The 22,553-nt window shown below is 42.0% G+C and overlaps 1 protein-coding gene across 1 annotated transcript in view; it reads right to left on the bottom strand.

Moving 5' to 3' along the window:
* The window catches only part of LOC113595873 (rho-related protein racD-like), a 36,392-nt gene extending 14,044 nt beyond the window's left edge, over positions 1-22,348 (bottom strand). The window contains exon 1 of the mRNA XM_027047073.1: positions 22,108-22,348. Coding sequence (XP_026902874.1) covers positions 22,108-22,348 — 241 coding nt within the window. The remainder of the gene's footprint in view (positions 1-22,107) is intronic.
* Between the last annotated feature and the right edge of the window lie 205 nt (positions 22,349-22,553).

The raw sequence follows: 22,553 nt of genomic DNA, 5'->3' as shown, positions 1-22,553 counted from the left end.
GCAGAATAAGTTACTCACAATACAAGGTTTACTGCATTTACTAGTGCATGATGTCATAATACTGTCGAAGAAGCATTAGACTTTCTGTGACTTTATTTGACTTACTGGACTTATTTTATTTGACTTTATTTGACTTCTTTGACTAATGGTTTGTCCCCAGGCTCTGTAAAGTTAGATGTCAGCTTATAAACAATTGATAAGTTGCAAGCAATTTCTATCCAGCAAAAAATGTTTCCCCAAAGGTTAAAGTGTTACTGTTCAATAGTACCTTAACCAGTTTTGCATTCCACTTATCAACCTCATTTTATATTCTTCCTTTCAACGTTTCTTTTATGCTCTTCTGAACCTGTGTTACTCTCCTACTCATTCTCTTACTAATGAATTAGATACATTTTTTAGCATATGCCCTCCATGTGTTTATGAGTCATATTTTTAATAACTTTCTGAAAATCCTAAAATTATAATTTACATTTGAATGAAGAAATTATAGAATCACAATCCTACTTATACTTAGGATGTGTGTATATGCAAAAAGAAGTAGTTGAAATAATTGTTATCAAAATAGTAACATTGATGATTTTTTCTGAGTGGTAGGATTTGGAGTTTTTTTACTTTCTTTTTCACACATCCCTCTATTGTTTACATTATTTTACAATGTCCTTGTATGACTTAAAATTAGAATAAATAATAATACAATTTATTCTCATTATTTGCGGTACTTTGGCCAACACCGAATTAGCAAATACTGAACCGTTGCTCCTAGGGGAAATACAAGGTTAGTCCTGCAAGTTTCTCGCCACACGTTTTTGTCAACTGATGAAAACATAACTTTCTTTTATATGTATTTCTCTCCAAAGACATACATTTATTTAATATATATTGGTGACTCATTGTATTGGCTCCACAGTATAACTTATGCTTAAGTAAATTTTAGCCACACATGTACCTTCTCTGGGTACAAAGTTAGACCCTCAACCGACTGAACCACACAAGCGTCCCAGGGCCACATACACTGACTTCCAAATTCATGCAAGGGCAAACCAGTTGGTAATTAACTTCCCAAGGAATGTGTTATTTCCTTCCAATGTGCAGTGGGGCATAGAACGTTAATGTTTACATAGTATTAGATATATCTTAATTTTAACATTGTCACTGGTGGAGAAAATGTGTTTGAGAAATGTAAATCTCTATTTCCAGTACTTATGCCCAGCTGAAAACTGGACATTTCTATTGCTGAGGAGAAAGGGGAGAATGGATATGGGGGTGGTAACACATTCTCTGCCACACGTCTTCACGCTTCGGTTTCCTTATCTGTCAGGTGGAAATCAGAACACAATCTAGCACATGGAGTAAATCAGATAATGTAAGTGAAGTGCCTGCTCACAGTGCACATTGTGCATGCTCAGCGAATGTTAGCGGGTGCTTGTGGAATATAAATGTCTGCTCAAAAATGATAAGTGTCTGGGAATGCAAGCTGGTGCAGCCACTCTGGAAAACAGTATGGAGGTTCCTCAAAAAAACTAAAAATAGAACTACCCTACGACCCAGCAATTGCACTACTAGGCATTTATCCAAGGGATACAGGTGTGCTGTTTTGAAGGGACATATGCACCCCCATGTTTATAGCAGCACTATCAACAATGTCCAAAGTATGGAAAGAGTCCAAATGTCCATCGATGGGTGAATGGATAAAGAAGAGGTGGTTTATATATACAATGGAGTATTACTCGGCAATTGAAAAGAATGAAATTTTGCCATTTGCAACTACGTGGGTGGAACTGGAGGGTATTATGCTAAGTGAAATTAGTCAGTCAGAGAAAGACACAAATCATATGACTTCACTCATATGAGGGCTTTAAGAGACAAAACAGATGAACGTAAGGGAAGGGAAACAAAAATAGTATAAAAACAGGGAGGGAGACAAAACAGAAGAGACTCATATAGAGAACAAACAGAGGGTTACTGGAGGGGTTGTGGGAGGGCAGATGGGCTAAATGGGTAAGGGGCACTAAGGAATCTACTCCTGAAATGATTGTTGCACTATATGCTAACTAATTTGGAAAAAATTTTAAAAAGGAAAAAAAATAAATAGAAAAAAAAAGGAAAGTGTCCCCCAGGCACCCCTCACTCCCTTTTTTTTAACCTGAGATAAAAGTAACATCATCATACTCGTTTTGAGTAAACAGACTGCAGATTAATAGACTACTTTTCACTCCAAAGCCAGCAAGGATTCACTTAGAGACATTTGTTTATCAACCATTTGAATATGGACAGTGAGGGGCACCTGGGTGGCTCAGTTGGTTAAGCATCCTACTTTGGCTCAGGTCATGATCTCACAGCTTGTGAGTTCCAGCCCCGCGTCGGAATGTGTGCTGACAGCTCAGAGCCTGGAGCCTGCTTCGGATTCTGTGTCTCCCACTCTCTGTCCCTCCCCTGCTTGCATTCTGTCTCTCTCTCTCTTTCTGTCAAAAATAAATAATTTTTAAAAATTGAATATGGACAGTGAAAAGTTGATGAAACAATAAAGAATAAAGATTTGGGCTGATTTTTTGTAATCTTGTTTTATTCTATTTTCTTTGATGAAGTTTTGTCTCTAACCCAAGTATAACCTACAATCAACTCAAATGCATGTTTTTTGATGCTTCTCACTTCATCTTCCTAGCCATTTTTTAAACCTACATGAAAACAATAAAAGAAATTTTAAAAACCTAAAAAGTAAAATCTCTGTAAAAACAGAGCTTAATTGGAAGACAAGAGACATGATGCTCGGTTACAGAAACTAAAACTGAAGAATTTTCTTTGAAGTAGAAAATAGCTTTTTGTCTCCCCTAAAACTGATAGACACCACTTTTCAGGTACCTTTCATATAAAATCTTTGTCCTCTACCTTAAATAGAAAACTTGATCTAGGGGCACCTGAGTGGCTCAGTTTGTTAAGCGTACAACTTCGGCTCAGGTCATGATCTTGCCGTTGGTGAGTTCAAGCCCCAAATGGGGCTCTGTGCTGACAGTTCAGAGCCTGGAGCCTGCTTCGGATTCTGAGTCTCCCTCTCTGTCTGCCCCTCCCCCGCTCACACTCTGTCTCTCAAAAATGAATAAACATTAAAAAAAATTTTTTAATTTAGAAAACTTGATCTAAGCTCTTATCCCATAAAATTCTTAAAGCGAAGATCTCTGACCTGATCTTGAATGAAGAATGTAAAATTTTATGCTAGAGAGCCTAGCTCTGCTATAGTCTCCTTTTTATGAATTTTTAGTGCAGCCAGTCAACGGAAGGTACGCGTGAATTATTTTTGAAGCTTCTGCTATATCACAGTTGAGATTTAAAAAAGAAAAGAGGGGCGCCTGGGTGGCGCAGTCAGTTAAGCGTCCGACTTCAGCTCAGGTCACGATCTCGCGGTCCGTGAGTTCGAGCCCCGCGTCGGGCTCTGGGCTGATGGCTCAGAGCCTGGAGCCTGCTTCCGATTCTGTGTCTCCCTCTCTCTCTGTCCCTCCCCTGTCCATGCTCTCTCTCTCTCTCTGTCTCAAAAATAAATAAACGTTAAAAAAAAATGTTTTAAAAAATAAATAAATAAAAAAGAGAAGAAAGCTACCATATCCGCTAGGCCCAACTTCCCCAGACGAAATTGAAAGTCCTGAGAATTTTTCTTCTTCTGATCCCCATTTCACCACCACAGAGCTGTTCTTGTGCCTCAACGCCTGTCACGTTTCTTAGGAGTCCTGATCACACTCTCTCTCCCAAACTCTGGGATTTCCTTAACTCATGATTTATTCTGCCACCTGTATTCATTCAGCAAACGTCTATTGTAGCCTACGTTGAGCAAAGCACCCTGCTGAACCTGTAGGTGTAATAAGGGGCTCGAATCAGGACGATTTACTCACTAGTGACTAGTAGTCACCAGGTACGGACAGGGCAGATCCGTGTTTTGTGGGCCTAAAATGTATAAAGATTTAGCAAAAGAGGAATTGGGGGCACAAAATCAGAAATATAAAATTAGATATGAGTATTTAGAATGGGAAAGTAAATAATTTTCAATGCTAGAGGCATGGAGATTCAGATCCCTGTCTTCTGATACCTCTTTGGGCAATTTATCAGAAATGCTTTCACAGAAATCCTTCGGGGTTGCAATGCGGCTTTCCCTGCACACTTGGAAACACCCTACAACTGTCAGCAGCTCCCAGCCGAGAGCAGCCTGAGCATGTGAGGGACCCAGAAGTTGAAATCTCATTAGCTTCGTGGTGTAAACATTAATCTGTCTCCGGGCGCACACACCTTGCAAATTCTCCAAAAGTAAGTTCCAAGTAGCAAGAGAGTTTGAGGAGGATTGACTTCGGTGTCGTAGGGGAAGACATCCTAGGGCAGTTAATGCTTAAGAAAACCCAGCAAAGAGAAGGGTAAAAAATGGAAGAGGAACTAGGATTTCAGACCAGTTGAGAAATTTGGAGTTTACAAAGCACCGCCCCAATCCCATTCTGAAACACTGACTTAATTGTTGTCTTTCTCCTGGTTTTGTTTCTCCTGTGATGTTAAAGATAGCATATTCTCTTTCTTTCATCCTTTAGATTCACTGTTTCCAACTGCTTTTTTTATCTTTTCAGTTGAATGTCCACTCTTAAAGGCCACAAGATTAAAACTGAACACCAGAACTCATTAATACCCAGTTTGAAAAAAAAAATTGTATGTCTAGGGGCACCTTGGTGGCTCAGTCAGTTAAGCGTCCGACCGGCTCAGCTCATGATCTCACAGTTCGTGAGTTCAAGCCCCATGTCGGGCTCTGTGCTGACAGCTCGGAGCCTGGAGCCTGCTTTGGATTCTGTGTCTCCCTCTCTCTCTGCCCCTCCCCCACTAGTGCTATGTCTCTCTCTCTCTCTCTCTCAAAAATAAATAAACATTAAAAAACTAAAAAAAAAAAATGTATGTCTAATGGTAAAATTCTAGTTAGGGACATGCTCTAACCAACAAAGATGAACACTCTCTCATAAAACGGAATTTTTATGGATGAAGTCCATACTGTCACGGAGACAGAGGTCTGAGACCTTCTGGTAGACGCGCTCTGCTCCTTGTGATACCTTACTCTCCATTCTCTTCCTTCCCTGGGAACTGTAGGATCCCATACCTCTCCTGACCCCACCCCAAAAGTTGTCTTGACACTTTTCTCATCCCATGCTGACTGCCCTCTGGAGGATCTTATCCACTGCACACGTAAACTGTCATCTAAGAGTAGAATTCCCAAGCCTGCGTCTCCAGCTGGACCTCCACCCCAGCTCCAAACCTGTGCTTTGTCAGCCAGCTTGACACCTCCTCCCACGCTTCATATAGCACATTAAACCCTTCCCATTCGGACTGTCAGGACACTCAAGAGTCATCGTTGACTCACTGCTGCCCCACAATCCCACATTTAATCAATCCCGGAGTCCTGTCACTTCACCTTTGTCGTGCTTCTTCTCTCCACCCCCCTAGAATCTGGATAGTAGCATCTCATCATTTCTAACTTGAATTTTCAGCTGATCTCACTCGGTCCAATTCTTTGGCTCATCAATGGACCCTTCACATCAGGTTGGTAGATTGGCATAGGGTGGACAGCCAGGGTCCAACATGGGTTCAAACAGAATCTCGGCTTCCCTGCTTTGTGACTCCTAGCAAGTCACTTAACACAACTAAACTGCAATTTCTTCATATAGAAAGGCAATTATTAAGTCATACAGATGTTATAAGGAACATAAGGGTAATCTACATAAAATATCTATTACACAGATATGCTTATTACATTTTACCTGGTACTATAAAAATTCTTATCAAAGTTATGATCTAGGGGCTCCTGCGTGGTTCAGTTGGTTGGCCATCCAAGTTTGGCTCAGGTCATGATCTCGTAGTTTCCAGGTTCGAGCCCTACATGGGGCTCTGTGCTGACAGCTCAGGGCCCCCAGCCGCTTCAGATTCTGTGTCTCCCTCTCTCTCTCTGCCCCTCCCCTGCTTGTGTAGTCTCTCTTTCTCAAAAATAGAGAAAAACATTCAAAAAAATTTTTTTAAGCTGTGATCTAAAAATACAAGGTTGGTCACGTGCTAGAATTACTAGTATGAATAATATCTAGGCCTTGTCTACTTTGGGGTACGTGGGAGACTGCTTCCTGGCCACCTTCCAGTTAATGGGACCATGTGACTAGCTCTAGCAAATGTGCCAAAATATAGACATTTAAATATGAGATTTTGATGTGTCCATCAAAGTGACTACAGAAAAGAGCCCCCACACCACTTTGCAAAGGACACATAGTATGAGCAATTCAGATTCAGTAGGCCTCTTAAACTTAATCAAAGCTTTGTGTCTTGATCACATTTATATTATTCATGTTAGTAAATGCAAAATCTAAAGGGAAAAAGAAAGTGCAACACTTTACATGGTTTCCTTTCCTGTCCTTGGGGTGGGTGTGTGTGTGTGTGTGTGTGTGTATTACATTTTCTTTTGATGCTGTTTTGTTTCATGTGTCAAAGCCCTGGAGACTTGCTAACTTCGAAGATGGGATGAAACTTGGCCCATCAGCCATTTTACCTTCCACATCTCTTCCCCCAAGTGAGCTATTCCTCTGGAGAGTTCCTGGCTTCAGCGACTTAGCAACTTGAGTGAAACAGTAACAAACACAAAGTAATGTGTGGAGAGGATCAATCTTTGCAGATATAATCTGCCTCTTACTGTGACTGGGGCCTCAGGAGAAATTGAAACCGGACACTGATCTTCGGCTTCTCCACAGCTTGTGGAAGGAAGATAAGGAGATTTACTGGCAAAGCCATCTCCCTCACCAGGTTGTGAGCACCTCAAGGACTTAGCAGGCATTTTATTGATGTCTGTCTCAACAGCACCCAGCAGTGTGAAGGATTAAAGGATGATGAACTCTGCCCCCAAATTGTTTGTGATCTAGTGGAAACATTAAACTGGTAAATGAATAGCCAAAATACAGCCCAGAGAGCATAAACTACCGACAAAAAAGTGCTGGGATTTCAAAGAAGGAAGCAATTCCATCCAGCTGAATGGACAAGAAATCTTTACTAAGGAAGTAGCTTTAAGAGAAGTAGAAGAGAGGGGCACCTGGGTGGCTCAGTTGGTTGAGCATCCAACTTCGGCTCAGGTCATGATCTCAATGGTTCTTGAGTTCGAGCCCCATGTTGGGTTCTGTGTTGACAGCTTAGGGCCTGGAGCCTGCTTCAGATTCTGTGTCTCCCCATCTCTTTACTTCTCCCCCACTCACGCTCTGTCTGTCTCTCTCAAAAATAAATAAATGTCAAAAAAATTTAAAAAAAAAAAAGAGAGAGAAAAGTAGAAGAGGAAGGGCAGAAGTGGGGGCAGGAAAATGCCAGGCAGGAGAATAGCTAGTAAAAAATTTAAAAAGGTGACATTCTTTATCTTAATCACTAGCACCAGAATAGAAGACGACATTCTTTGTTTAGACAAATACTTGAATAAACTACTAGAATTATAGTTCCCAGGTGACTACATGGCCAGAGCAAATATCCTGATCCCTACACCATGCTGGGTAAGACTCTGACACATAGCCAGGTTGGGGAATCAATGCCCTGAGCCATACACCTTCCTTTATTATTCTGGAATACACTAAGCATTTTAGGAAATGGCAAGGAGTTCAGAGGGGCTAAGATGCCGGGATTGCCTAAGTATGTCATGGAAGATAGCCTAAAAATAGAAGTTGAGGGTCATATCATAAAGTGCAAAATGCTGTCTTATCAAATATGAAGTTTATTCTGATATACTCGGACCATTCTGATAGCCCAGACCATGACTCTTGTCAGTAATGCTCCCACTATCCTCTTGGGTTTTTTTTTTACTTTTTTTTTTTTTAAGAGAAAGTGATGGAGAACAGAGGAGAGGAGCAAAGGGAGAGCGGGGTGGGGGGAAGAGGGAAAGAGAGAGAATCCCGAGCAGGCTCCATGCTTAGCACAGAGCCCGTCCCAGGGCTCAGTCCCACGACCATGGGATCACAACCTGAGCCAAATCAAGAGTCTGATGCTCAAAAAGAAAAAAAAAAAAAAAGGAATTCGATGCTCACCCAACTGAGCCACCCACCTTTTTTTTAAATTTATTTATTTTGAGAGAGAGAGAGAGAGAGCAGGGGAGGGGCAGAGAGAGGGAGAGAGAGAGGATCACAAGAAGGCACCGCGTTGTCAGCACAGAGCCTGATGCAGGGCTCGAACCCATGAACCGTGAGATCATGACCTGAGCCAAAATCAAGAGTTAGATGCTTAACAGACTGAGCCACCCAGTCGCCCCTTTTAAGACAGATTCTATGTGCACTTTACTCAGTTCCCCTCAGCGGTAACATTTTACAAAACTAGAGTATAAAACCATATCCAAGATGTTGGCATTGGTAGAATTCACTGATCTTATTCAGCTGGTCCTCGTTTCATTTGTACTCGCAGATGTTGGTTTATTTTGTTACAAACAGTGCTGTCACACGTGTAGGTTTGTGGGTACACCACCACACTCAGTTGAGCAGTTAGCCCCAACACCACAGAGATACCTTGTGTTGTCCCTTGATAACTACACCCACCTCCCTCCGATGGCCCATTACCCCCAACCCTCATCCCTAACCCCAGACAACCAATAATCTGTCCTCCATTTCTAAAGTGTTGTCATTCCAAAAATGTTATATGAGTGGGATTATACAGGATCCATTTTGGAGGGTTGGCTTTTTTCACTGAGCATCATTTCCTCATGATTCATCCAACTTCTTGCACGTACCCATCGATTGTTCTGTTATTGCTAAGTAGTATTCCAGGGAATATATGTTCTACAGTTGGTCTAACCGTTCATCTGTTGAAGAACATCCAGTTTGGGCTATTACAAATAAAGCTGCGATGACCATTCATGCACAGGTCTTTGTGTGAACATGAGTTATCATTTCTCTGGGGTAAAGGCCGAAGAGTGCAATTGTTGGGTCATGCCGATATTGGATATTTAGTTTTATAAGAAACAGCAGCTGTGGGGCACTTGGGTGGCTCAGTCGGTTGAGCGTCCAACTTCGGCTCAGGTCATGATCTTGCAGTTTGTGAGGTCGAGCCCTGCGTCGGGCTCTGTGCTGACAGCTTAGAGCCTGGAGCCTGCTTCGGATTCTGTGTCTCCCTCTCTCTGCCCTTTCCCCGCTCATGCTCTGTCTCCCTCTGTCTCTCAAAAATGAATAAACATTAAAAAAATTTTTAAAAGAAACAGCAGCTGTGCCATTTTACATTACCATGAGACATGCATGAGTGATCTAGTTTCTTCACACCCTCACCAGCATTTTAGTTGTCTCCATTTTTTATGTCAGTCATTCTGATAGGTATTTACCATTAAAAACAAAACCACAGGTCCAAAATGTTGTCATTTAGGTTAAGGCCGCACCTAAGTCAATAAACCAAGACTTAATATCTACCCTAACTGGAGTTCAAACCCCCCAGGAATGTAGCCTTTTAACCAGTCAAGGCGGGAACTTCCTGGTCACCACTATTTACTGACAGACCCCTTAGAGGGGCGACCTTGCTAAAATAATGGATTCTTTTCTCTGCTTGGTCTCTACCTTTAAAAACCTTTCCTTGGGGGGCGCCTGGGTGGCGCAGTCGGTTAAGCGTTCGACTTCAGCCAGGTCACGATCTCGCGGTCCGTGAGTTCAAGCCCCGCGTCGGGCTCTGGGCTGATGGCTCCGAGCCTGGAGCCTGTTTCCGATTCTGTGTCTCCCTCTCTCTCTGCCCCTCCCCCGTTCATGCTCTGTCTCTCTCTGTCCCAAAAATAAGTAAAAAACGTTGAAAAAAAATTAAAAAAAAAAAAAAAAAACCTTTCCTTGGGGCGCCTGGGTGGCTCAGTCGATTAAGCGGCCGACTTCGGCTCAGGTCATGATCTCGCGGTCCGTGAGTTCAAGCCCCGCCTCGGGCTCTGTGCTGACAGCTCAGAGCCTGGAGCCTGTTTCAGATTCTGTGTCTCCCTCTCTCTGACCCTCCCCTGTTCATGCTCTGTCTCTCCCTGTCTCAAAAATAAATAACACGTTAAAAAAATAAAATAAAAACCTTTCCTTTTCTGTAGCCCTTTGGACTAGCTTTTATCTGCTAGATGAGATGTTGCCTGATTCGTATATCAATTAATATAGCTAATCACATCCTTGAATTTTATTTGGTTGAATTTTTGCTATTTAATCATAAATCATTGTAGTTTTTACTTGTATTCTCCTAATACTAGTGATGTTGAACATGTTTTCATGGGTCTATTTGCCCTCTATATATCCTATTTGGTGAAATGCCTGTTCATGCCTTCACCCATTTCCTAACTGGGTTGTTTGTATCTTTACTCTTGGGTTCCAAGAGTATCTTAAATACTGTCTTTTGTTGGATATGTGGTTTGCAAATAGTTTTTCCCATTCTATAGCCTGTTTTTTCACCCTCTTCACATGGGCGTTCACAGAACAGAATTTTTCATTTTGATGAGTTCTTATTGTGCAGTTTTTCCTTTCATGAATCATCTAAGAAAACTTTAGTTTTCTAAACTCTAGTCTAGTCCTAGATCCTGAACTTTTTTCTTGTTTTTTTTTTTTTAATGTTTATTTATTTTTGAGAGAGACAGAGACAGAATGCGAGTGGGTTAGGGGCAGAGAGGGAGGGAGACACAGAATCTGAAGCAGGCTCCAGGCTCTGAGCTGTTAGCACAGAGCCCTATGTGGGGCTCGAACCCACAAGCTGTGAGATCATGACCTGAGCCAAAGTCAGATGCTCAACCGACTGAGCCACCCAGGTGCCCCTAGAAATATTTACTTTAAAAGCACTTTATAAAAAAAAACCAAAACCAAAAAACAGAAGTGATTTAGATGAAAAGCTCCGAGGTGTATGGTTTCAGGTAGGTGTTATTGCTATCTATACCTTCACCCCCATTTATTAAGCCATTTTAAATAATTTCAAGTTCATTAATTTACAATGACATATCGAGCCCAAAGAGTTCCATTTTTTGACCATGTATGTCCCATAGTTCCAACCCGCTTGTTGAAAATGCTATCCTTCCTCCATTGAATTGCTATTGTACCTTTTCACTTGTCAGTTGAATATATTTGTGTGGGTCTGTTTCTGAGTTCTCTCTCTTGTTGCCTCTGTACCAATCACTATCACATTGTCTTGATTACTGCGGATATATAGTAAGCCTTAAGAAAAGTGATTCCTCCCCCATGATCTTTTTTGTCAAGAATGTTTTAGCTATTTGGGGGCCTATGCCTTTCCACAAATTTTGGGATAACCTCATCTCTATCTCCAAAAAGCTTGATAGGATTTTGATAGGAATTACATTAAATTTATAGATAATCTGAGGAGAATTAACATCTTTACTATGGTGACACCGCCAACCCATAACACAGTATGTCTCCATTTTGGGGGGGTGTTCTTTGACTTTTTTTTTTTTAATTTTTTTTTTAAGGTTTAGTTATTTTTGAGACAGAGAGAGACAGAGCATGAACGGGGGAGGGTCAAAGAGAGAGGGAGATGCAGAATTGGAAGCAGGCTCCAGGCTCTGAGCCATCAGCCCAGAGCCCGACGCGGGGCTCATACTCACCGACCACGAGATCGTGACCTGAGCCAAAGTCGGACGCTTAACCGACTGAGCCACCCAGGCGTCCCTCTTTTACTTTTTTAATCAATCAAAATTTTGTAATTTTCAGCATACAGATCTTGTACACATTTTGATAAGTGTATTCCTAAATAATCTGTTTTCTCCGGAGCAATTGTAAATGGTTTTGCATTTTCAATTTTGGTGTCTGCCTTTTCATTGTTAGTATGTACAAATACTTCTGAGAGACGTGTGTTGATCTTGTATCCTATGACCTTGCGGAACTCACTCATTAGTTCCAGGAGTTTTTTTGTAGAATCCTTGGAATTTTCTGCATAGATGACCGTGTCATCTGCAAATAGAAATAGGTTTATTTCTTCTTTTCTCTCCTGTATGTCTTTTATTTGTTTGTCTTGCTTACTGTAGTGACCAGAACTTCCAGTACTGTGCAGAATACGAGTGGTGAGAGCTGACATACTGCTTTGTTCCCAATCTTAGAAGGAAATCATTCAGCCTTTCACCATGAAATATGATCTTAGCTGTGGGCTTTTGTAGATGCTCTTTATCATTTGGAGGTAATTCCCCTTTGGGGCGCCTGGGTGGCTCAGTTGGTTAAGCATCTAACTCTTGATTTCTGCTCAGGTCATGATCCTGGGGTCGTGGGATCCAGTCCCACAGCAAGCTCTGCGCTGAGCGTGGAACCTGCTTAAGATTCCCTCTCTGTCTCTCTTGTTCCCTCTGCACCTCTCCCCACTTGCACTCTCCCCCACCCCCCTGTCTCAAATAAAAAAAATTTTTCTTTAAAGATGGGACTGAATGATAAAATTATGAGTCACTCAAGAGACTTCAATTTCACATTATATTATCTGTGACATATTTATATTATTTACGTAGGCATATATTATTTTCATATCTTGAGAAAACACTTTTCAGGGGCCCTTGGGTGGCTCAGTCAGTTGAGCGTCCAACTTTGACTCAGGTCATGATCTCACAATTCATGAGTTCGAGACCCTAGTTGGGCTAGCAGAGGCTACTTCAGATCCTCTGTCCCCATCTCTCTCTCTGTCCCTCCCCCGCTCATGGTATCTTTCTCAAAAATAAATAACGGGGCCCCCGGCTGGCTCAGTCCATTAAGCGTCTGACTTCAGCTCAGGTCAGGAGCTCATGCTTTGTGAGTTCAAGCCCCACATTGGGCTCTTCACTTTCAGCACAGAGCCCGCTTTGGATCCGCTGTCTGCCTGTCTTTCTGCTCCTCCCCAGTTTGCACTTTATCTCTGTCAAAAATAAATCAACAACAACAACAAAAATTAATCAAAATATAAAACATTAAAAAATACTTTTCAAACATACATTTGAAGATTAATTTTTGAAAGAAATGACCTTGACCCCTGTGACCTTCCCCATCACTTGCCCTTGTCATACACACTCATCAACAAACACAAAAATACACAGACATTGCAGCTTCAACGGAGCAGTTCCATTATTTATGCCAATCTCAGAGATAAAAGAAAGCAACTTCTGCCTCTCAACAAGATGGAGTAACAAGGCTCAGATTTATCTATCTGCCTGAAATGACAACAAAACAGTGTGTGTAATAATTGTAGGTGGAAGCAATCTTTTTCAGACATTGTACATCAGGCAGTGCAGGATAACAGTGACTGAGAGATAGGATACAAACCCAATAAGCCTGATCACTACCCATATTTACTACCTGGAAAGAGTTTCCATGCTATAGCTTAGGGGGGCAGAAATTAGATAAAGCCCAATAGTCCCCCTGAATGGAGGAAGCAAATGAAATCCCAGGGAGACAGAGGGAGCTCACAAGGCAGTCTTAGAGAAGGGAGAGTGGCAGAGAGAAATTTGGAAATCTGCAGGAGATTCCCCCTTGAGTCCTCGGCTAATGAATCATCAGCACATCAGTGATTAGAAGAACAATCCTAGGAGATCATGCAGTGCCAGTAAGAGTTAATAGTCCACCAGAAGGAGTGGGAAATAGCATAATTTATAGGACATCAAGTAGAACACTCAGAAGGGAATTGCCTTAGTAGTGAGTCAAAATTAGCCCTTGACCAAATGCTGCTCTCATCCTCCTTAACCAAGCTTAAAAGCAAGACCCAGAAGTAAACCAATGTTTCCAAGTAACTTAACGGTTGTCCCAGAATAAAGCTCAACAGTATTTATAAAAATCCAAAAATATACAGCACTCAACAAGATTAAAGATACAAAATCTGACATTCAACTGAAGATTATCAGGCATGCAGAGAAGTAGGAAAAAATGACCCGTATGAGGAGAAAAAAAAAACCAATCAATAGAAACAGATTCAGAACTGACATATATGAAAGAATGAATAAACAAGAACACCAAAACAACAATTATGATATTCCATATATCCAAGAAAGTAAAGACCAAGCATATTAGACAGACACATTAGGAACCCCTGGCTCGTTCAGTTGGTTAGGCGTCTGACTTTGGTTCGGCTCAGGTCCTGATCTCACGGTTCCTGGGTTTGAGCCCCATGTCGGGCTCTGTGCTGACAGCTCAGAGCCTGCAGCCTGCTTTGGATTTTGTGTCCCCCTCCCTCTCTCTCTGTCCTCCCCCACTCACACACACACACACACACACACTCTCTCTCTCTCTCTCTCTCTTAAAAAATAAACATTAAAAAATTTTAAAACCAAAAGAAACAAATAAACAAAAGCACATTAAAGGGGCACCTGGGTGGCTCAGTGGGTTAAGCATCTAACTTTGGCTCAGGTCATGGTCTCATGGATCATTAGTTCAAGCCCCACATCAAGCTCTCTGCTGTCAGTGTAGAGCCCACTTTGGATCCTCTGTCCCTCTCTCTCCCTGCCCCTTCCCTGTTTGCACGCACTCTGTCTCTCAAAAATGAACATTAAAAAAAAAAATTAAAGACATAACAAAAGACGCAACATGAACTTCTAAAGGTGAAAAATGCAATGTTTGAGATGAAAACTACTCTAAATAGTAGTAACAGTAGATCAGATACTGCAGAATATATTCATGAATTTGAAGATACAGCAACAGAAATAATCCAGAATAAACACAAAAATAAAAAGACAAAAAGTAAATAAATAGAGCATTAGTGAGCTGTGGGATAACTTCAAGCACCCTAAAATATGTATAAGGGAGTCACTAAAAGAGAGGAAATGGAGGGGAGAATAGAAAAAAATACTTGAAGAAATTACCAAAATTTTTCCAAAGTTAGTGAAAATTATAAACCCACAGATCCAAGAAGTTTAACCATCGCCCATCACAAAAATAACAAACTTTTCTTGGTTTAACTAAATAAGACAGATATCCTCTACTTCCAGAAACTTAATGTATTAATTATTTATCACTAATTACCAAATCATCCCAGAATTTAGTGGCATAAAACAATAATAATTTATTTTCTCTCACAATTCTATGAGTCAGGAACTCAGAAGGAGCTCACGAGGCAGCTGTGGTTCGGTGTCCCATGAGGTTATAATCAGATGAGAGCTGGGTGGAATTATCTGAAACCTTGACAGCGTTCACTCACATGACTGGCAACTCAATGTTGACTATTGTTCGGGAGCCTCAGTTCCTCAGTTCCTCAGTTCCTGCCCTCTCCTCAAGGCTATTTGAGTGTCCTTGTCACATGGGGGCTGGCTTTCTGCTAAGCCAGTGGTCCAAGAGATTCAGGCAGAAGACACAATGCTTGCTACTACCCAGCCTCAGAAGTCACATACATCGCTTTTGCATTTAGTCTGTTAGTCAAATACAGCCAGCGCTGATTCAGTGTGAGAGGGACAAAGTAAGATTGAACCAAAAGGCGAAGATCGCTGGGAGCCATTTTGGAGTTGGCTACTGGACTCAACATTTAAGAAAATTGAAATTACCAGAAGAGAAATGATGAGCAAAGAATCATATAATGCAAGCATTCACTAAAACTTTCCTTTAAATAATAAATGCTTAATACTTTAAAGACATGATTCCATTTAAAAAATTGACTAACTTGGAAAACATCTATTGCATAAAGCAAAGCACGCCTGTAACTGACCACGGTGATGCTATATCCTTCCATGAATGACCTCAAATCCTAGGATACACTTACCTTTGGGTTGCTATTTTCTGCATTGTTTCACCATGCAACTTCATCCAGGGATCTATAGAAGCAAAATGTCACAAATTACAGATTATATTTCAGTTTACTTGTGTGTTTCTTTCCATGCAGCAAGATTGGTGTTTAATTATGGGAGGGAACTCTACTACAGGCAGCTGCTACGGTCTCAATGTTTATGTCTCCTCAAAATTCATATGTTGAAATCCTAATACCCAGTGGGATGGTGTTAGGAAGGGGTTGCCTTTGAGAGGAGGAACTTTCACAAATGAGCTTAGTGCATTTATAAAAGAGGCTCTACGGAGGTCACTTGCCCTGTCCACCATGTGAGTATATAACAAAAGTCAACAGTCCAAAGGCAACCCTCACCCAACCATGCTGTCATCTTGATCTCAGACTTCCAGCCTCCGAAACTGTGAGGAATGAATTTCTGCTGTTTATAGCCACCAGTCTGGTATTTTGTTGTAGCAGCCCTGACAGACCAAGACAGAAGCCTTCGACTGTCTTCAATTTCAATACACTCACACTGCTAAAGCATATGCCTGGATTTAGTCTTCCTACTTCAGCTGGCCAATGATAATTTCAAGTTCTCACATGATGATGCCATCTGTAAGCCACTGTCCCTGTGGGGCATCAGTCTTTGGCAAGGTGTAGGGGAAAGTTGTTTGTTTCAGCCGTGGTGTCACCATTCAGGTCAGCAGAGACATCAGTCCTCCAGGTCTTAACATGGCCACACTGGTGTCCCTATCTTACCTGGAGGGACAACATACCTCACAGTGCCTGGCATATGGAGGCCTGGAGCTTTCTTCTCTCCTTACCCCCCACCGCACCATGCTGTGGGGAGTCCATCTAGCATTCTTCGACTGAGCCCAGCACCCCCTTTCACCTTCCTGCTTCCCTTAACCTCTCCCCAGAGTAAGGTGCCTTTGAAACCTCTCTCTCATGACAAGTCACCTGTTTGCAAGGAAAGAAGGCCCTGCATAAACCTGATATATTCTAGGTCTCTAGGAATGAAATGCTCTTTATCACATGTGAGACTGTTACTGGACTTTCAGGTACTCAAACTACAAACACATTTCCAAGAGTATGTTATGTACAAAAGTAGAGACTGCCTGTACTAGAAATAACAAAAACTGACCAAGGGTAACATAATAGGGGACACATTGTGTTTTCTCCTCAAGAAGAACTCTTCCTAAAGATATGAGAAACAAATTGACCTGGCTTTAGAAAAAAAAAAAAAATCCTTGGCTCAAAAACAGACACTCAGATCAATGAAACAGAATAGAGAACCCAGAAATGGACCCACAAACGTATGGCCAACTAATCTTTGACAAAGCAGAAAAGAATATCCAATGGAATAAAGACTGTCTCTTCAGCAATTGGTGCTGGGAAAACTGGACAGCAACATGCAGAAGAATGAACCTGGACCACTTTCTTACACCATACACAAAAACAAACTCAAAATGGATGAAAGACCTAAACGTAAGACGGGAAGCCACCATCGAGGAGAAAGCAGGCAAAAACCTCTTTGATCTTGGCCACAGCAACTTCTTACTCAACACGTCTCCGGAGGCAAGGGAAACAAAAGCAAAAATGAACTCCTGGGACCTCATCAAAATAAAAAGCTTCCGTACAGCAAGGAAACAATCAGCAAAACTAAAAGGCAACCGATGGAATGGGAGAAGATATTTGCAAATGACATATCAGAAAAGGGTTAGCGTCTAAAATCTATAGATAACTTATCAAACTCAACACCCAAAAAACAAATAATCCAGTGAAGAAATGGGCAAAAGACATGAATAGACACTTCTCCAAAGAAGACATCCAGATGGCCAACTGACACATGAAAAAATGTTCAACATCATTCATCAGGGAAATACAAGTCAAAACCACCATGAGATACCACCTGACACCTGTCAGAATGGCTAACATTAACAACTCAGACAACAGATGTTGGCAAGGATGCAGAGAAAGAGGATCTCTTTTGCATTGTTGGTGGGAATGCAAACTGGTGCAGCCACTCTGGAAAACAGGATGGAGGTTCCTCAAAGAACTAAAAATAGAACTACCCTACAACCCAGCAATTGCACTACTAGGCATTTATCCACGGGATACAGGTGTGCAGTTTCGAAGGGACACATGCACCCCGATGTTTATAGCAGCACCATCAACAATAGCCAAAGTGTGGAAAGAGCCCAAATATCCATCGATGGGTGAATGGATAAAGAAGAGGTGGTTTATATATACAATGGAGTATTACTTGGCTATCAAAAAGAATGAAATCTTGCCATTTGCAACTATGTGGATGGAACTGGAGGGTATTATGCTAAGTGCAAGTAGTCAGAGAAAGACAAAAATCACATGACTTCACTCATATGAGGACTTTAAGAGACAAAAGAGGTGAACATAAGGGAAGGGAAACAAAAATAATATAAAAACAGGGATGGGGACAAAACAGAAGAGACTCATAAATACGGAGAACAAACTGAGGGTCACTGGAGGGATTGTGGGAAGGGAGATGGACTAAATGGGTAAGGGGCACGAAGGAATCTACTCCTGAAATCATTGTTGCACTATATGCTAACTAATTTGGATGTAAATTTAAAAAAATAATAAGTAAAATTAAAAAAAAAATCCCTGAATATCATTTACAATGTTTAGTGCCACTTCAATTTATGTCTGTAATTAAGGCTTAGAATGACCATGGTATGACTAGATGAGTCTTTTCAGTTAAGTGTTTTGATCTTCCTCTGACCCACACACTCATAAAATACCAGCACAACTGCAAACTCTTAACTAGGAAACATGGAATGCTATACACCCACACATATGACTCACCCATACTTACACACTCATTCATTTTGCAGTTCTTAGATTTTTACACAGATTTGTTGAGTGGAATTTGGAATAGTTGGAGAAAAGCATCGTTCTGAGCAATCTCTTAAAAAGAAGAAAAAGCACAACCATCACCCTGCAGGACAAGGCATTTGGCTGATAACTTGGATTGACTCTCCCTCTCTGGACAGAGTTCAGGGCTCATTACAAAAGGCAAGGCAGTATGTTTTGTCTGTTTTGAATGAAATCGAGCCTTCTTTGAGATCCCAAGGGAGGCAGTGATTGGCTTTATACACACGGTCAGGGCCAAGTGTGGTGGCCAGCATGGTGGCAGGTGCAGTGGCAGACAAAGGAAAGTGAAGCCCAGTCCCTTGACCTCAAGGCTCTTGAACACTGATGGGAATCCAAGAGGCAAGACGGGGAGGAGAAAAGCCCAGGGGACCCTCTCCTAAACGTACATTTGGGTGTAGCTATAGACTACATGGATAATCTGAAAATAGCTGGAGTTAAAGCAATACAGATTATTACTAAAGGACGGCATTTTTAAAAACGTTTTCTTGGGGCACCTGGGTGGCGCAGTCGGTTAAGCGTCCGACTTCAGCCAGGTCACGATCTCGCGGTCCGTGAGTTCGAGCTCCGCGTCGGGCTCTGGGCTGATGGCTCACAGCCTGGAGCCTGTTTCCGATTCTGTGTCTCCCTCTCTCTCTGCCCCTCCCCTGTTCATGCTCTGTCTCTCTCTGTCCCAAAAATAAATAAACGTTGAAAAAAAAATTAAAAAAAAAAACACGTTTTCTTCATTTTTGAGAAAGAGAGAGCATGAGAAGGGGAGGGGCAGATAGAGAGGGGCACAGACGACCTGAAGTGGGCTCTACGCTGACAACTGAACTCCCAGACCATGACATCATGACCTGAGCTGAAGTTGGATGCTCAACCGATTGAGCCACCCAGGCACCCCTACAAGATGCCATTCTAAAGGTAAGGACAACCAAGCCAAGGTGGAAGTTTGTCACAAGCCACAACAGTCTCCCTGATGGAGCAGTGAAATTCTTCCCAGTAGCTTGCTTGATGTAACTTAACAATTACTCAGTTGTAAGTTACAACTTGTAACTTGTAAGATATAACTTACAATTGTTTTTTGCAAGAGGACAGGCACCTGGATCTAGTGTCCATTAGAGAGCTAGATGGGCTCCTGGGATTCTGGGAAGACTTGGGGGTGGGCATAGGGTTTGTCAACAATATGATTTCACAGAAGGAATGTATGACTGACAATTTTCGTCACACGCTTTAGAGGCACACACTGTGTCAGAGGACAACACTGTCCTGAATACTTTCCTGTCTTTTCCCAGAAGAAAACAAAGATGGGGCTGCCTCCTGGTGTCTCCTCTTTCCCAGCTCCTGCACGTTATGTCCTTAAAATTGCTTTGCAAGTACAAGATGGTCTCATGAATATAGGAGAGTTGGCCATGGCCAGGAAGTCAGCAACTGAAGCTTCAACACTTCCCTTTCTAACACCAAATGTACAATTCTCTATTCAGCCTTCAAGAGCCTCTGTAATCTGACCTTACTACCTCCTCAGATGCATCTCCCACTAGCTTGAACACTCCAAGTCCAACCCGGGAGTTCCCACCCAAATTGCCCCTTCTCCTGGAAATCCTTCCCCTCACTATTCCCTACTCCCTTTGGCTGCCTTTAATCAATAACACATACTTGTGTTCTAGAGAACACATCAGTCAGCTGTCCAGTGTTTCTCCAAACCCATTTTATGAACTGATGTTTGGGGAGAGCTGTGGTTGATCCATTCATCCATTCATCCATTCATCCATTCAGCTGCGGTTCATAGGGCCTCACCTGGGCCAGGCACTGGGCGAAGAGCCACCCTGCCTGAGTGCGGTTCCCCATCACAATAACCCTTCATGGTGCCCTGATCCTTGTGTTTTCCCTTTTAGTGTTACGTGTTATAAATGGACTCCAATGATTTGTAGAAAAAGGAGAATAAAACAATAATGTAAAATTAAACACAAGTCCTATGTTCTTCATGAAGCTAAAGATAATCAATTATTGGACCATGAGGGAATCTCATAGCTCACCTAGTTCATGGCTCTCAATGCCCATGCTCTGATTTGTCATTTCTTTCTTTATTAAGCCCCGCAGATGATTGGGACACCCAGCCACAGTTGTGAAGCAGTAACTCGTTCCACTTATGTCATTTTCTGAGCAACTGGAAAGAAAGAGATGACATAACATTTGCTGAATGCCTACCATGCTGCTACTTGGTTACCTACCTTATGTAATAATGGGTAAACTGAAAGCAAGGATGTCCAGGAATTTACTCAAAGTGACATAGCTAGGTCATGGCAGACCTAACATTAGAAACTGTATGCCCTTTTTTTTTCTTTTTTGAGAGACAGAGAGAAAGAGAAAGAGAGCAAGTGGGGGAGGGGCAAAGGGAGAGGGAGAAAGAGAACCCCAAACAAGCTCCACACCCGGCGTGGAGCCCCACACAGGGCTCAGTCCCATGTCTGTGAGATCATGAACTGAGCCAAAATCAAGAGTTGGATGCTTAACTGACTGAGCCACCCAGGCACCCCTAGAAACTGTGTGTCTTAAGTCCAGCCCCAAATTCTTTCCTCTACCTAACTAAAAATAATTTAATTAGTATAAGCCTTTAATATAGATGATCATATTTCATTTTTGCAAAAAAGAAACCATTAAATAGGTACTATTGTTATTACCATTTTATACAAGTGTAGACATTGAAATAAGCATACAGATATAATTAACGTAAAGTCAGTTTGCTAATACATGGCAAAGACAGGACTTGAATTCAGATTTTTTTATCCACTTTAGGGCTAAATTTTAATAGGATGTGAAAGTTTGAACTCTTACATTTTATTTTTTTAATTTTTCTTAAGTTTCTTAAGAGAGAGGGCAAGAGCGAGAGAGGGAGAGGCAAAGAGAGAGAGGGAGAGAGAAAATCCCAAGGAGGCTCCATGCCGACTCAGAGCCCGAGGTGGGGCTTGACCTCACAATCACAAGATTGTGACCTGAGCCAAGATCAAGATTTGGATGCTGAAGCAACTGAGCCACCCAGGCACCCCTGAACTCTTACACTTTAAATAAGCAAAGCCTTAAAATCATCCACTGGTTCAAAATGGTTTTACAGAAAAACTAATCTGTAACAAAATCAAGGCGTGGAGTGTGAAGATACCGCTGGTTTTGAGCAAATTGTACAAAGGTATAAAGGGGGACAGGACAAAAAAAAAGAGAGAGTCTCGGACATTTACAACAGCAGGCATTTTCTCTTCCTTTTCTTGACAGGAGGTGGGAGAGAACCACTGAAGAAGAAGAGCTTTATCAAACACATCTAGAGGCTCACTGTGTGAGAGCCAAGTGCTGCGTGTACTTTACAGCACAGATGTCTTTGGCCTTGGCCAAACCTCAAAGATAGGCATCAGCAATCAGCCTCTTTGCCTTCATTTCCTCAACCTTATCTTCACCACCCCTGAGATCACATTGAGTTCCAGCTGGGATGATGGGAGCCTTGAGACAATGGTGGCACACTTCAGGATACCTCTGTACACAGACATTTTCCAAAGATGCAGGACTCACCAGAGAAAAGCCAACTGAGAATGCATCCCTTTGAGTAGAGGATGGGGGCGTCATCTGTCATGTTCTTGCCCAGCTGTGTCCACAAGCCCCGATTCGCCAGTTTTGCATCCACCATAACATTGGCAGAACAGTTGTCAAAGACGGTGAGGCTGTGGTCTCCAGAAAATGCGTTAGTTGTGTCACCGATCAGTAGGCAAGTTTTACCTATTGCTCCCGTCACCACATGCTTAATGGCCTGCATGTAGGCTACAGCATTGGGGCGCAGGGTGCCAGGGTGCTGTCCAAGCTGCCTTGCCCTCCATGGGCCACCACCCAAACATAAAGACTTTTTATTCCTACATCCTGTGCCCCACACTCAATGGCTTCCTTCACTGAGTACAAGTGTGTAGAACTCATGATCTTTCCTCTACCTGCCTTTGATACTTATGTGCTGTGTCTAGTATAAC

This window comes from Acinonyx jubatus, chromosome D4, assembly GCF_027475565.1.
Source record: "Acinonyx jubatus isolate Ajub_Pintada_27869175 chromosome D4, VMU_Ajub_asm_v1.0, whole genome shotgun sequence".
Lineage (NCBI taxonomy): Eukaryota > Metazoa > Chordata > Mammalia > Carnivora > Felidae > Acinonyx > Acinonyx jubatus.
The sequence above is the reverse complement of the archived record's forward strand: the minus strand, read 5'-3'. Positions and strand labels throughout refer to the sequence as shown.